The 14,751-nt window shown below is 54.3% G+C and overlaps 1 protein-coding gene across 1 annotated transcript; it reads right to left on the reverse strand.

Moving 5' to 3' along the window:
* Window positions 1–2,326: 2,326 nt before the first annotated feature.
* LOC119113773 (lysosomal aspartic protease) lies at window positions 2,327–14,499 on the reverse strand. The gene is made up of 10 exons (XM_037238013.1): window positions 14,372–14,499; window positions 10,334–10,508; window positions 9,448–9,568; window positions 8,193–8,316; window positions 6,659–6,777; window positions 6,097–6,296; window positions 4,920–5,064; window positions 4,106–4,240; window positions 3,277–3,369; window positions 2,327–2,657 (listed from the first exon to the last, which is right to left on the reverse strand). The coding sequence occupies exons 2-10, from the start codon at window positions 10,393–10,395 to the stop codon at window positions 2,502–2,504; spliced, it is 1,155 nt and encodes a 384-aa protein (XP_037093908.1). The 5' UTR covers window positions 10,396–10,508; window positions 14,372–14,499; the 3' UTR covers window positions 2,327–2,501.
* Window positions 14,500–14,751: the final 252 nt, after the last annotated feature.

Raw genomic sequence — 14,751 nt, forward strand, 5'->3', positions numbered from 1 at the left:
CTGTAGCACTTTGCTCGGAGCCCTACACCTATTTTTGGTATGAGCCTATCACAGCGTAGTACTGATTGTGGGCGGCGGTCCTGCACGCGCCCAGACGAAAATATGGCGGCGTCAAAAAAAGAGAGACAGTCGTGCCCACTGCATGCGACCGTATGTATTTGCCACCACTGTTTCAGGGATGTCGATAAGCTCCGTCGCATTTTTCTGGGTCGATGGCAACTATCTATTAGTATCAATCTCATCACAGCATGTTGCTGAGTGCGGTCTGCGGCCGGAGTATAGAAGAGAAGCCACGGCAGTGTTTTAAACAAATGTTTGTATTCGCTCGTGCAGTTTGTCTGAACAAGAATGAGTACACGGCATATACACAATTATCATAATTGCCTATGCATGGCGTAATCGCGATGTTCTCCCCGGCCAAACTACACAGGTGTTTTAGAAATATTTTGTGTTCGTTTTTGGGGCGGCAGTGGCGTACGCAATCGCGTGAAGGCATGCAGCATCAAGCGCTCGCGTTCACACGTTCGTTCGTGCGTTCACACGTTGCGTTCCTCTATCACGTACACTTACGGCGCTCTTTCATTGGCCCTTTTCACGTTATTCACATCAACAGTCTCGCACGCGCAACGTAAGATCGAAGCTAAAAGAGCTGCGCGGCTGTGTATCACGCTTATACCAACCGCCGCGAGTTGCCGTTATATTTGCACGTTTGACGTTAGGTACGTTAGCGGTTGGGATGTAAGGCAGGTACGACATTCAACCATGGGCAAGAGGGCTGATGTCCGGGTCGAAAAATACCGTACTTGGGACAGAAAGCGACAGAACGGTCGGCACAGCTCTATAATTTGAGCATGAGCGCATACGTCTTGCGCTGGCACCAGTCTGAATGGTGTTGCAAGTGAAGTACAGCGAGGTTTGTTATTGGACCATGGCACTGGACCGCACACGTGCCGGTCCGACCCTGCGACCCCAGGTCCCGAAGGTGATGCAACGGCCGGTACGGCCGGCCGGCCTCCGCCAGTGGAACACGCGTGATGTCATGGCACGCACACAACAATCATACTTGCCTGATTATGGCGCATTATCGATGTGCGATCGGAAAGTCACGGCTACAATACTTCTGGCGCCCTGCTGATGACTGAATGACGAAAGGTTTGCAAGATGCTTGTATGCTTATATGTTACGATGTTTGTATACGGTAATGACGATATCTCGGATTCTGGAGACAGCTTGCCTTTTGACATCAATGCAGTTTTAGAATATGTGGAGTGCATTTATTTTTAACACAAAAAACCGACCTTCATCGAAGAGTACGTAGCACCTGCGGCGCAGAATATATGTGGTCTCGATACGCTCTCTTCCTTCGTGTTTGAAGTTAGGACATCTGACATCGTAGCATGCTTTGTGATGCGCATTAACTAGTCATCAGCCCTAGATAGCTTATAATGGGGGATTGTGGTGATATTCCCAAAAGAATCGAGGCATCCTCACAGCATAATCATCACTAAGCTCGAAAATACGGTCACGGGCTTAGAACCGCACCAAAGAAACAACTCCGACGGTAAAGCTTTTAGGACCACATTGTTGGGTGACGCGGTGCAGCTTTCAGCACCACATCACCAGGTGAGGCGGTGCGGCTTTCAGCAACACATGGCTGGGTGAGGTGCAGCTTTCAGCACCACATCGCTGGTTGAGGTGCAGCTTTCAGCACCACATCGCTGGGTGAGGTGCAGCTTTCAGCACAACATCGCTGGGTGAGTTCCCTGCCAATCTGTGCGTGACGTCACACCAGCCACGCTGAACCCCACGCATGGGGATGTCGTTTAATTTTCTTCAGTCCCCCCCCCCCTTCTCCATCTCGAGCCGACTGCGTGTCTAATCAAGCAGCAACGCCTTGCTGGGCGGTGACACATTGCACCTGTGTAAGGCTGTTTAGTATTCATCTACTCCAGCTGTGATGAGCCAGATCTGGTAGGTTCTCTGGCTGGTTTACAGCTTGACTGCGTTGTTCACCAGATGGTGCGGGAAATTTGGTAAAGTTTGGAGATGCTGAAGAAGAAATAGCTATACAGGAATCTTTTACCCCTCGCTAGAAAACACCCCCAACAAATCGTACTTGCTTGGGACAATAAAGTTAATCTGTCTCGTGTGCGGCGTTGTGTCGGGTATACGCAGGTAGTTAGATGCGCAACATGTTTGAAATAGAAGTCATTTTACCTCAAACTATCGGCTGAGCACCTCTACTCGACGAGGTTTAAACAGATGCCCGCCACGGACGAGTCTGCAAGATCCAGCCAGACCTTGCAAAAAGGACCACATCCACCTCATCAGCCACGACGAGTGTATTCATTCCAATCACTCGCCTGCATGGGCAACCCCATCGTCGTAACAGCAAGCGCCCTGCGAAGCGCTTCAGCAATCACCAGTCGCTTCTCCTGCACAGCAGCAGCTGACCAGCGTCTGTCCAGCGTCGGCCAGCAGCGCGTCACTCCTGCCGGCGCTTAGGCCGCCGTGGCGAACCCGACGCGGTCGTTGCCCTGGTCGAAGGCGGTGTAGTACTTGCCCATGAACACGTCGCCCAGGATCCAGAGCGGGTGGCCCGGGATGTCAATGCCCATGAAGCCGGAGATGCACTGAGTGACGCCCGACTGTGTCATCTGGAAGCACAGAGGGGCGGCATCATGACCACATCCGAGACGCACAACATGGCGAGTAGTGCTTTTTAGCATAGCTTGATTGTTCTGAGAAAAATTAGCTAGCAAGTAGCTACATAAGTAGAAATAAAATGAAAAGAACGAGTCGAAAGAGAGGCTGTTTCTTTTGGAGTTATATTCACGAATGTGAGCAAAGGCCATCTGATTTGTACAGAAACGAGACGTCCGGTGCAACCTGGAAACACGGATGGTGACCGAAGACAAACGAGTTGTACTGTGTATCAAGATGCCTGCATGACGCCGTGGTCGGTGTGACGGACCCGGATGATGCCGTGATCGGTGTGGCTGACCTGGATAATGCAATACTCGGTGCACTGACCTGCTGACGTCACACTCGGTGCGTCTGCCCTAGATGACCTCGTCCTGACTGAGCAGGACGCCGTCACGCTCCCTGTGACTGACCTGGAGGCTCCACGGGTGTTGGACCGGGATGATGTCATGATGACGTCACACCTCGTATGATGGATTAAAATGACGGCATTCCCCCTGTTACTGTCCTGGAGGTCGTGCGGACGTGGGACCCGGGTGACGTCAAAATGACGTCACACTCCGTAACACTGACCTGGATGACGTAGTCGTCGGCCTCGAGCACGAACTCCTTGCCGGCCAGCGTGAAGGTGACGGCGGGCATGTTGGGGATGTCACTGCAGATGACCTGGGGGCGAAACGCGGACCGGTGCGTGTGTGGCGGGTGCCCGGGGAGAGACGCCGTGACAGTGCGGCAGAGACAGCGCACCAACACGTCCGCACGGGGGTGGTCTGGTCCGCAAAGGGACTGTAAGCCCTTTCGCGAAATATATCAGTGTATCTGAGAGGTGTAGGTCCTTATTCAGCTCTCGGGATCCGGCCTCCCTCACCCCCTCCTCATCCCCCCCCCCCCCACACACACACTTGATATCTGAGGGGAAAGTGAGTCAAGTTCGGTGTGAAGCCCGTTGGGGTTAGGTTTAGCCATTTCTCAGCACTTCTACGCATTGCGCGAAGCTAAAGCCGTGGCGTATCTCGAAAATCACGTCATATGTTACGGTTGATATTGGACAGTGATGTACACGATGGGTGCATTTTCAGCCATCCTACAGTTGCAAAACATCTTATCCCGATTCGATTGACTTTTTGATCCAGACGATACAAATGGTCTGTTTAGGCTCAAAACACAGAAAAAAAGATAATTTTATCAACACGGCATCACGTAAACTCCAAGAATGTTGGATAGTGGGTAAGACAGGAAAGGAAAAACGCAAGGCGTGAATACGTGGCAGCTTGGCGGATACCAAATATGCGCATTGCATCCAGCAAAGACAACCTGGTCTATAGATCCTTCAAACATCTCAGCAAGCAACAACTAGCTTTACGCCCGTTGTCTAAGTTGCGCTCTTTTAGGTCATACTCACAATCCACTCGCCGGTGAAGGGGATCTCATGGGCTCCGATAGCCTTGTTGATGGCGGTAGCTTCATCGACGGGCAACGCGATCAGAGAGGTGCCGGAGTCGGCGATGGCCTGGCACCCTCCACTGCAGAGGGCGGCCTGGAGATGTCAGGTCGGGTCAAGTCAGGCCAGAGAGGTGCCGGAGTCGGCGATGGCCTGGCGCCCTCCACTGCAGAGGGTGGCCTGGAGATGTCAGGTCGGGTCAGGTCAGGCCAGAGAGGTGCCGGAGTCGGCGATGGCCTGGCGCCCTCCACTGCAGAGGGCGGCCTGGCGATGTAAGGCGAGGCCAGGTCAGTCAGAGACGATGACCGGAGTCGACGATGGCCTGGCACCCAGCACTTTAGAAGGCCATGTCAGGTCAGGTCGGCCCGGTGAGATCGAAGAGAACAGGATCGGCGGCTGTTTTGCGACCAGCCTTTCATTCGTCTCCCGCCCCGATTTCTTGTTTAGCATCGCAAATCGTGAGAGCAACCAGCGATGTGTTCTGTCTGTCGCCACCACCCAACCAGCGCAACGCAAGAGATCTCACGACACTTAATGGCCGGAAATCTCCGCAAGCGACACCACACCGATATCATGATGCTCCAGTCTAACGTTAGCTGGCTAGTGCTGGTCAGCGTCGAGAGACGCGCATGCGCTGCGCTGCAAGCAGTCGCCACACAGCTCGTGCATTTGACGCCACCAAACACACTGAAGTATACACCACTTGGATGGAAAACAGCAGCATAATAAGCGAACCGACGACCAGCGGACCGACCTAGAAACTGTCGTCACTGACCTCCGAGCCGGTGACGGCAACGCCGTCCATGGCGAACTGCCAGTAGCCCTTGGTGCTGACATCGACCCAGGTGAAGTCGCCGGTGTAGTAGTTGGGGTCGGTGCCGCCGAAGGTCAGCTCGCCGCCCAGCTCCGCTTCGGGGTCACTGCAGGTCATCGGCGGGGTCACCTCAGGTCAGTGGCGGGATAACTGCAGGTCAGTGGCGGGATAGCTGCAGGTCAGCGTCGGGGTCACTGCAGGTCAGCGTCGGGGTCACTGCAGGTCAGCGTCGGGATCACCTCAGGTCACCACTGGGTCACTTCAGGTCAGCGGCGGTGTCAACCCAGGTCAGCGGCGGGAGTGCTACAGGCCAGCGGCGGGGTCACTGCAAAACAGCGACGGGGGCAACAAGTGCTGGGTCACCCCAGCACCCGTGGCGGCCAGGGACAGGGGTTGGGACGCTGGTTGTGACGACGGCCGGCCCAGCGCAGGGGGGGGGGGGGGGGGGCGAGGAAGAGGAAGGTCCGAACGGTTTGTTAGCATCGATGCTATGCGTGACCATGACGTATGTCTAAACGTGGGCTGAGCATCACGCAAGCCAACACCCCCGGATGTGTATGAGAAAGCGGTCTCAAGTCTTCCAAAGCGTGCGATTCAAGTCGTCGTATTTCCATTAGGAGGGAGTCTCGTAGCACGCGACTTGCCATTTCTTGAGCGTGACGCTCCCACCTCAGTGATCGTTACGCTTTAATCTGTTGGTCCTGCACCCCTCATAGTCATCATTCCCTGCCTTGTTAATACATCCTAGTCAGTATTCGTATCACATGATTGTTCATAACCCCTTGTCCCATGGATTACACTAGGCTTGGCCCTAGTAGCCATGTTCATGATTTCATCGCGAGTAATTTAAAAGCATCGATGTGTTTTGATGCACGCTAAGAAGCACAGTGCATCAGGGTTTAGTTTCCTATTCAGTTTGGGAAATGAAAACTACGATAACGCGAAAACGAAAAAAAAACCCTAAATGACCACAGCAGCCACATGCGTCGCCATGGCTACCATTTTATGACGTCGCAAAGAAATGAGCCAATCACCACGGCGATTGCAGCGACAGCCACCACATACAGAGATGCAGACTGTAAATGCGCACGGTATACAGACTGAGAGGGACGCGACAAACACCGATGACGCGGCTCACCGGTTTAGGTAAAAGGCGAAGACGGGCTCCTCCACGAGGCCCTGGCTGACCATGTTGTAGAAGGGCGGCACCACCTTGTTGACGGAGATCGTGTCGTAGCCCATGCCAAGGATACCGTCGAACTTGCCGACGATGAAGGCTGCACCCGGCTCTGAGGTGGCCTCGGCGAACGTCTGGCCGGTGATGGCCAGGCCAGCCACCTGGAGGTCACAGGGGTCACAGGGGTCACAAGGGTCATACGGGCCGTGGGAGGCAACTGAGTCCAGAATCTGACTGGTGTTGATCAGACCAGCCTCCTGAGACTCACAGAGGTCATGGGGTTACAAGGGTCACAAGGGTCATAGGAGGCGGCCGGGTTCAAAGTCTGACTGGTGTTGGCAACATCGGCCACCTGGAGGTCACAACAGGGGTCACAGGGGTTACAAAGGCCACAAGGGTGATGGGAGGCAACGGGGGATTGCGTCTGGCTGGTGATAGCTGGACCAGCCTCCTGGAGGTCACAGGGGTCACAAGGGTCATAGGATGTTGCGAGGTCCGTGTCAGCTGCGTTCCGGTCGCTCACCGTCACCGTGTCGACCGACTGGAAGCCGGAGAGGGCGCCGGAGCCGTACTGAATCTCAAACGTGGTGCCGTCCTCCACGTACGTCGACGAGGCATCGTTGTCGTACTTGTTGTGCGTGCCTGCCGACAGGTGGAACTGGCGTCGTCTCGTGCTGGCGTGGGGCACATGGGCAGGGGGGGGAGGTGTCGTGAAATCATGGAGAGAGGGGCAAAGAACGCGGATTGGTCGAAAGGAGTGGATTGTCTGTGACTGACTCGTTCCATCCGTTTTTAAGGAAGCGGCGTACTAAACAATGATGCATTGGATGGGACGTCGTCATACGCTTACGAACGTAAGGAACCAGAAACTATCGTCCTCCCATTTTTTTTCGAGGAAAGTTAACCTTGAAGATATGGTAATGCATGCCGTAAATCGCCTTAAAAAGAAGGCATGGCTCTTCCGATTTGGAGATGTTTTCGTGTCTCTGGGCAAGGTTGTGTGCCATTAACGAAGGACTGGGGAGTGTGAGAACTTTGTGCTAAAGACTGAGCATTATTCTCGGCATTGAGCGGAAATGCATCATTCGCTGCATGCACCTTTACAGACTTTACCATGTACATGTCACCCAACTAACCACTGACCCACTAACTGTCGCTACTGACCCTCAATTGCGCACACACAGCCATCAAGGAAAGCACACCGAAACAGACCGCTCCTTGTTCCGCGCACGTTTCAAGCTGACACATGCGCACGCTTGCTGCCGAAGAAGTGACCGCTTCCGTACCGCTGGCACTGGTTCAGCACGGCTGCTGCTGACGTAATATCGAAACAGCCATTATCGCATGAATGTGAGAGCAATGAAACCCTCTGGCATGCCAACTGCTAGGTAGGTTGAGCCGCCTAACCTTCCAACCCTGCGGCGCAGTCTAGAAGGTTCCGTCGCGCAGCCTCAAACCGCCGTGATTTACCACGCATCGAACTCATGAACATAATGGGATTACTTCATTCATTTGATTGAATTAAATGAATTTAACATTGATATTTGTTTCGAAAAAGCCATGTAGCCAAAACATCAATATACAATGGCAATTTCACGCCCCTATTTTGAAAACGTGGTGTGGACGCCTTTGAGGGCTTAGTCAGCGCCAACAGGAGCCCTATGTGCGTACTGGCAGACGCCACTCTATTACAGGAGTGCTCCACATTCAGTTGGAGTGGTATTAAGTCCTCGTCTTGTTGACAAGCAAACCCAAGAAGACAGTTTATGTAGTTTCGGAATACCAAGCGGGGCAGTTGCATGCATTTTGAGGCCACCTGGCTCTGGTGGTGAACATCTTACGTTCAGGGAATTAAGCTGGTGCGCCTTCAACTTCCTTCAAATAGTGTGGAATCGAATAAAATCAGGATTTGACAACCGTGAAGATTCCATAGTATCCGTATTCATCTTTTCGTATAGGTCTTCTCCGGATTCATGCTCAGTTACCGCAACAACTGTGGGGGGTGGCGGACACCCGGGGCAGATGCCAATCACAAGGGCTGATCTAGAGCCACTCACGGCACGCGATGTTGAGCAGCTTGCAGTGCTTGGACGGCACCCACAGGTTGGAGGAGCCCGTGTCGAAGATCACTGTGAAGGGCTGGCCGGGCGTGCCGATCTCGATCGGGCCGTAGTACTGAGCCTGCCGCCGATAGGTCAAGGGTCAGTGCTGGGTCAGAGGTCAGCGCCGGGTCAAGGGTCAGCGCCGAGTCAATGGGGTCAAAGCGGGGTCAGGGGTCAGAACTGGGTCGGGATCAGCGCCGGGTCGGGAGCCAGCGCCGGATCAAAGTTCAGCATCGGGTCAAGGCTCAGCGCTGGGTCAAGGGTCAACGCCGGGTCAGATGTCAGCGCCGAGGCAGGGGTCAGTGCCGGGTCGGGGGTCAGAGCCGGGTCAGGGGTCAGCGTCAGGCTGCTGTGCTGCGGTTTTGTCTGTCTGTTTACGCGGCATCATGTCCGCAAAGATAAAGCGTAAATGGCCGAATGGGTACAAATGGGTGAATGGGTAATTATGGGTAGTTATGGATAATTATGGGTAATTATGGGAAAGGGTAATGGGCAAATATGATCTGATCAGACGATCATACGTTTTGAATGCAGGCAGTTTGATCCCTCCACCCGAACGAAATTTTCGCTGTCCGCAGTTTCTGTCAGTGGTGACGTCCAAAGTAAGTGTGAGCCCGATTAAAACCCAACAATTATGATGCCTGCAGTGCTTTGGCGCCAATTTCATAAGTGGCATGACTATCATGATCTTGAACTGCAGTGCGGTGGGGATGCACTGCAGAGTAGTCAGGTACGATATGCAGTGGTATAAAATGTGCTGGAAAAACTAATACAACAACAGCAATAACGAGAATAAGATGATTGCATGCAATGCCATTAACACTGCCGCTATTACTGCTACCACTAAGACTAATTATAATCATTATGGTTATCATAATAATGCTCCATTTATCATAATAATCTGCAGAGCAATGATGATTTGTGATGGTGATGACAACGAAAACGACGAATCTGCTAATAAGGATGCAAAGAGCAATAAATATAGACAGAAAATTACAAGCACTGCACAAATCACGTGCAAGCCATGGTCTCCTGGATCATTTTGAAAGCCAACGCTGGGAGATGCTTTCACCTTTAATTCACAACTGCACTGCCCGTCTGCTCACATCAATGCACTAACACCCACGCCTTCTTTCGAAACGAGCCTCCCTTTCTCATGCGCACGGCCGCCGCGCGCCTCAGCCTCGACTGCCCTCTGTCGGCCACTCACGTCCATATAGTTCTTGAGGTCCTCATCGCTACCGTCGGTCACGCCACCATACTTGCGGCCAAGCCCGGCGCGCGAGCTACGGATGATGTTGCGGGGAGTGTCGTGCTTCTTCAGCGACACGCTGCCGGCGGGGGGGGGGGGGAGGTCAGGAGATGCCGTGCAGTTGGTCATGCTTCCGCGGCCAGGAGCATATGGCGTAGGCAGTCGGTGCACCCAGCGTGGGAGTCGTACATTTCTTGGAGGCAGAGGCGTATTCTTCAATGACTATCGCGCTCAGGGTGAGGTAACCTATTCAGTTGGGGCAGGAGGGCTCCCCCAGCTTTGGTAACAAAGTCGTTTAAATCCGGAGAAAAATCGCTTTGTCGTGTTTTTTTTTTTTGGAGCCGACGCCCCGGGTCGCGAACATCACTAAAGTAAACATCGGTAAAAGCTAAATGACAGTGCGCTCTGTTTCAAAAACTGTGCCCAACTTGACAATATTATGCCCATGATATTTACCAATTTTCCCGAATGACAACAATATAAATCCGTATAAAGGACTGAAAGCCAGGCTGACATGGAACAGACGCTGGTACTCGAACCACAAAGGAAAATAAATGAGACATGAGCGCTATGCACACACTGAGGTTGGTCTTCACCGGCAGCTAAGCGTCGCTACTTGTATATCCTGCTTACATATACAGCTTCACTCGTCAAAAACGTCAACATCATTGCATTCGATGCCCCATCCAGATCAAACGGCGTCATCGTGCCGGGTCGACATCACACGATGAGCTCATTCCCAGGGCAACGTGAGGTGCGACAGGTGCCTGCCTCCCTCGGTGGGAGGCGCGGCACCTTCTAATCGTCTCCTGTGATCGCTGCGGCAGCGTCACACCATCCTCACCGGCGCAATCCGTAGGTGGACGAGGCCACGCAGGCCAGCAGCAGCAGGGCAAGGCGCGCCATGGTTGCCAGTCGGGTCACCGAGTGAGGTCACGCTGCTGACGAGGGGCGCTTAAATCGGCGCGCCGTATCATGCCGCTCAGGTGGTCGGCTCCCAGACAGCGGTGCCGGCGCGTCTGGGAACAGCCCCCGGCGTCAGCAGCCCGTCTCCGTGCCTCGGCTGACGGGCACGCTGTACTGGCAGCACGAATTCCGCCGTCGGCAGCGCTGCCCCCCCCCCCCCCATCACCAGCGCTGCTCCCTCCATCACCAGCTCGGCTCCCTCCGTCACCAGCCCGGTTCCCTTCGTCACCAGCCCCGCTCCCTCCACCACTAGTCCGACTCCCTCCGTCACCACCTCGGCTTCCCCCTTATCAGCCCAGCTCCCCCATCACCAGCCCGGCTCCCTCCGTCACCAGCCCGGCTCCCTCCATCACCAGCCCGGCTCCCTCCATCACCAGCCCGACCCCATCCATCATCAGCCCGGCTCCCCCATCACCAGCCCGGCTCCCTTCATCGCCAGCCCGACTCCCTTCATCGCCAGCCCGACTCCCTCCATCACCAGCCCGGCTCCCTCCATCACCAGCCCGGCTCCCTCCATCACCAGCCCGGCTCCCTCCATCACCAGCCCGGCTCCCTCCATCACCAGCCGGCTCCCTCCATCACCAGCCCGGCTCCCTCCATCACCAGCCCGGCTCCCTCCATCACCAGCCCGGCTCCCTCCGTCACCAGCCCGGCTCCCTCCATCACCAGCCCGGCTCCCTCCATCACCAGCCCGACCCCATCCATCACCAGCCCGGTTGCATCTATCACCAGCCCGGCTCCCTCCATCACCAGCCCGGCTCCCTTCATCGCCAGCCCGACTCCCTTCATCGCCAGCCCGACTCCCTCCATCACCAGCCCGGCTCCCTCCATCACCAGCCCGGCTCCCTCCATCACCAGCCCGGCTCCCTCCGTCACCAGCCCGGCTCCCTCCATCACCAGCCCGGCTCCCTCCATCACCAGCCTGGGTCCCTCCATCACCAGCCCCACCCCCTCCATCGTCAGCCCGGTTGCATCTATCACCAGCCAAGCTTCCTTCACCACGAGCCTTGCCCACTTCGCCAGCAGTTTTGCTCCCCTCGCACGGTATTGTACTATTTTTTGTTTTCTCATGGATGTCTTACTTGTGTATAATTTTACTTCCTTCTTATTCATTACAGATTCACTCTTACGAATTATTTAGGTACATTTGACTCACGGTCGCAATTTGATTACACTCACATTTTTGTTATAGAATAAATGCTAATACACCAAACGGCGATAGTTCTCGCAGTAGCTCCATTATCACACCACATAGATCGTCTTAAATATTCCATACACCTGTGGCTTCACGACCACCGGCCATGGACCGAGCTCCAAAATGGGTAGATTCCAACAGTCCCTTAAAAGGGGCAGCGGTAGCGTCATGTGGCTCTCTCTCTCTCTCTCTCCGTGGTGCGCAGCATTACGCCATGCTCTGCAAGTCGTGCACAGCTGCACAGTTGGAGAATGCTGATGTATGATGGAGTTGTAAGACTGGCGAAACAACCCTGTTCGAAGGAAAACGTGTCTGTGTCATAGGGGTTTTACGGCGCACTAAGCAGCTGAGGCCATATGGCGTCGCCCGCCTCTCATCCTGGCAGAGAAGGCGGGCACCGCGGGGCTTCCCATAAAGTTGGGAGTAAATTGGGTGTCACTATTGCTGCACCTGTGATATCGCGTTCTTCGCCGGGACCTCACAGGTAAAGGGAGATAGACCCACATATGGACTGCACAGGTCGACCCCAGAGGTAAAGGTCCACCGGGCATTCTCCACCGAGGCCCCAGAGTAGAAATCTCCCGGATATTCTCCGCCGGGACCCCACGGGTAGAAATCCACCGGATATTCTCCACCGGGACCCTACGGGTAGAGAGTCACCGGACAGTCGCCACCGGGACACCACGGGTAGAGATCCGCCGGACATTCTCCTCCGGGACCCCATGGGTAGAGATCCACCGGACATTCTCTGCCGAGAATCCACAGGTAGGGATCCACCAAACATTCTCCGCTGGGACCCCATGGGTAGAAGGGATCTCCACATGTGGACTCCACGGGTCGACCCACAGACAAAAGTTCACCGGACATTCTTCGCCGGGACCCCACAGGAAGAGACCCACCGGGCAGGTGTCACGTGACGAGTGCGCTCTCTGAGGCCGCGTCGGACAGCTGGCCCGGCTCCCAGCCAGGCTCCAGCTCCGGTTGTGGGGCACGTGCGCTCTTCCCAGCGGCGGGGCGCAGATAACGGCGGGCAGCCCACGCGTTCAAGGCAGAACCGAATGCAGACGTGCGTGCTGAACAAATAAAAAGCTGCGGAAACGCCGCCGCCGTGACGTCAAAGGAGGCTATTATTGTGCGCGGGATTACCAGTCTGGACCCGAGACGGTGACCGGCCAAGTCCCATCCTGCGTGCCGGGGTTCGGTGAGTGAGCATCACGCCGCCTTTTATGTCCGCGGGTGACCATTTATGGGTAAAAATGAAAAAAACACAGACCTTACCGGGAAGCGAGCCTCCACCCGGAAACGCGCGATGTCGTTTTGCTCGTTGCAACAATTCCGTGCGCTTACGGCGCCCTAAAGCGGGTTTTTAGCGAAAAATTATCAGTTGTGCCCCACACACATCGCGAAACTCTGTCGCTGTACTGAACGCTAACAGGCGCCCGGGTGGCCGGTTAAATACCATTCGCTCGGGTGGGGGTCAATTTGGCCTCACTGAGATCTCAGAAACTAAGAGAGCTAGAAACACTAAATTCACAGGTTGTTTTGGGGCGTATGTGATTCACTTGTGTCAAAATTTGAGACCATTAGGCCTTGACCTTCGGGTCAAATAACGTCAAAAGGGTCAAACTCCAGATTAGTGTCCAAAGTGTCCCTAGAACCTAGACACCTGTTCTAAGTAAAAGGTCACTGGTTCTCATCTAAGTTCAGTGACATAGCTTTTTAAGGTAATGGTGACCAAAATCATAAAAGACTGCTGTGAGGTTTTGCGCTTGCCTAAGCTAAGATTACGCTAGGCAGTATTTTTTTTAAAGCAAAGTTTAAAAACAGGATGCCGACCAGGGCCATTTTAGGTCAGTGACCTATTCTGACTTTGCCCATGTTCATGTGCTCCCTTGTCCATGAAAGCCTGTACTGAGGTCCATGCAAGATGCATGATGTGGTTTCTGTTAAGAACAACATCGAAATGAGCACCAGCAACTACCCCATACAGCAAGCCCTTCATACCAGACCCTGGGTAAATGAAATGTGTTCATTCAAATGCTGTGTTGTCTAAGAAACTATGCCAGAGATGCACGGCTTCAAGTACCTCTTTGTTGTTGCATCAGATTGAACGATTCACTAGAAATTGTTTTCGCTGAACCCATGGCCTGATTTTGACCCGCCGTTGATCAGCGACCTTATAAGGTATATCTAAATTTGTTATACCAAACTACCCGCTTTCAATTTTATAAGGCTACAAAACATGGACGCGGCTGCATAGCGCTGTTTTAAAACAATTGCGGAAAAGCCTTCGGGGATACCAACACAAGCTGGGGATAAAATAAATCTGGAGGATGCAGCCAGACCTAAGCTGTCACGTTGAATAGGAAGACGTGGAAATGTGGTTTCTATGGGCAATGGGGAGGGGAAAAACAGCACTGTGGACATTGGAAAGAACATGTCAAACCATCCCCCCTTTTGCAGCCCCCCCCCAACCTCACCGCGCCCCAAGTGGTTGCACTCATGTCTGCACTCGTTTGCAGTTGCATTTGTTTGAAGGGTGCTATGTTGCCCAAAATGATACGCTTCGCTGAAATACAATGCAATGCATGCATGCACTATCCTATATTGGTACAAGTGATTAAGTGCAGCCGTGTCAGCATAAGAGGGAAAATACGGCAGCAATTACCGAGGCCACACGTCCCGCTGCCGCCCGAGATTGGTGCACGCTTCACTGCTTACCTGGATGGTGCTTCTTCGGTCGCCTTTCGTAGAGCCGCAGCTGGCTGCTGGCGGTGGGTGCAGAGCACGCGGCGTAGCCCACCCCTCACCGAGGCGGCAGGGCGCGGCTAGGGTACCGGGCAGGGGAGGGGCAGGGACTGGAGTCGCGACACATGCACGCACCGCCTGTGCACCTGTTGCCGCCTGTCGTGCGGTGTGGTCGCACAGGTGTCGGGCCACTCCGACCGCGCTCAGCTTGGGCGGACGCCGGGATGGGGCATCACAAGGTCAAAGTTGGGTGATGTGTGGCATGTTTCGAACCGCATGACGAGCAACTTGTAGTTGATGAGCTCGCTGGTTTGTAGCGGGGACATTGCACTTGTCACGAGACGCTTTACCAG

Source organism: Pollicipes pollicipes, unplaced genomic scaffold (genome assembly GCF_011947565.3).
Source record: "Pollicipes pollicipes isolate AB1234 unplaced genomic scaffold, Ppol_2.1 Scaffold_7262;HRSCAF=8765_pilon_pilon_pilon, whole genome shotgun sequence".
Lineage (NCBI taxonomy): Eukaryota > Metazoa > Arthropoda > Thecostraca > Pollicipedomorpha > Pollicipedidae > Pollicipes > Pollicipes pollicipes.

Excerpts from the sequence above, each read along its gene's own strand:
- LOC119113773 (XM_037238013.1), bottom strand. The coding sequence starts at position 10,395 with ATGGCGCGCCTTGCCCTGCTGCTGCTGGCCTGCGTGGCCTCGTCCACC. Across the intron at positions 6,297-6,658 it reads AGTCGGTCGACACGGTGACG|GTGGCTGGCCTGGCCATCAC; the intron begins GTGAGCGACCGG and ends TGTGACCTCCAG. Across the intron at positions 5,065-6,096 it reads TTCGCCTTTTACCTAAACCG|TGACCCCGAAGCGGAGCTGG; the intron begins GTGAGCCGCGTC and ends GATGACCTGCAG.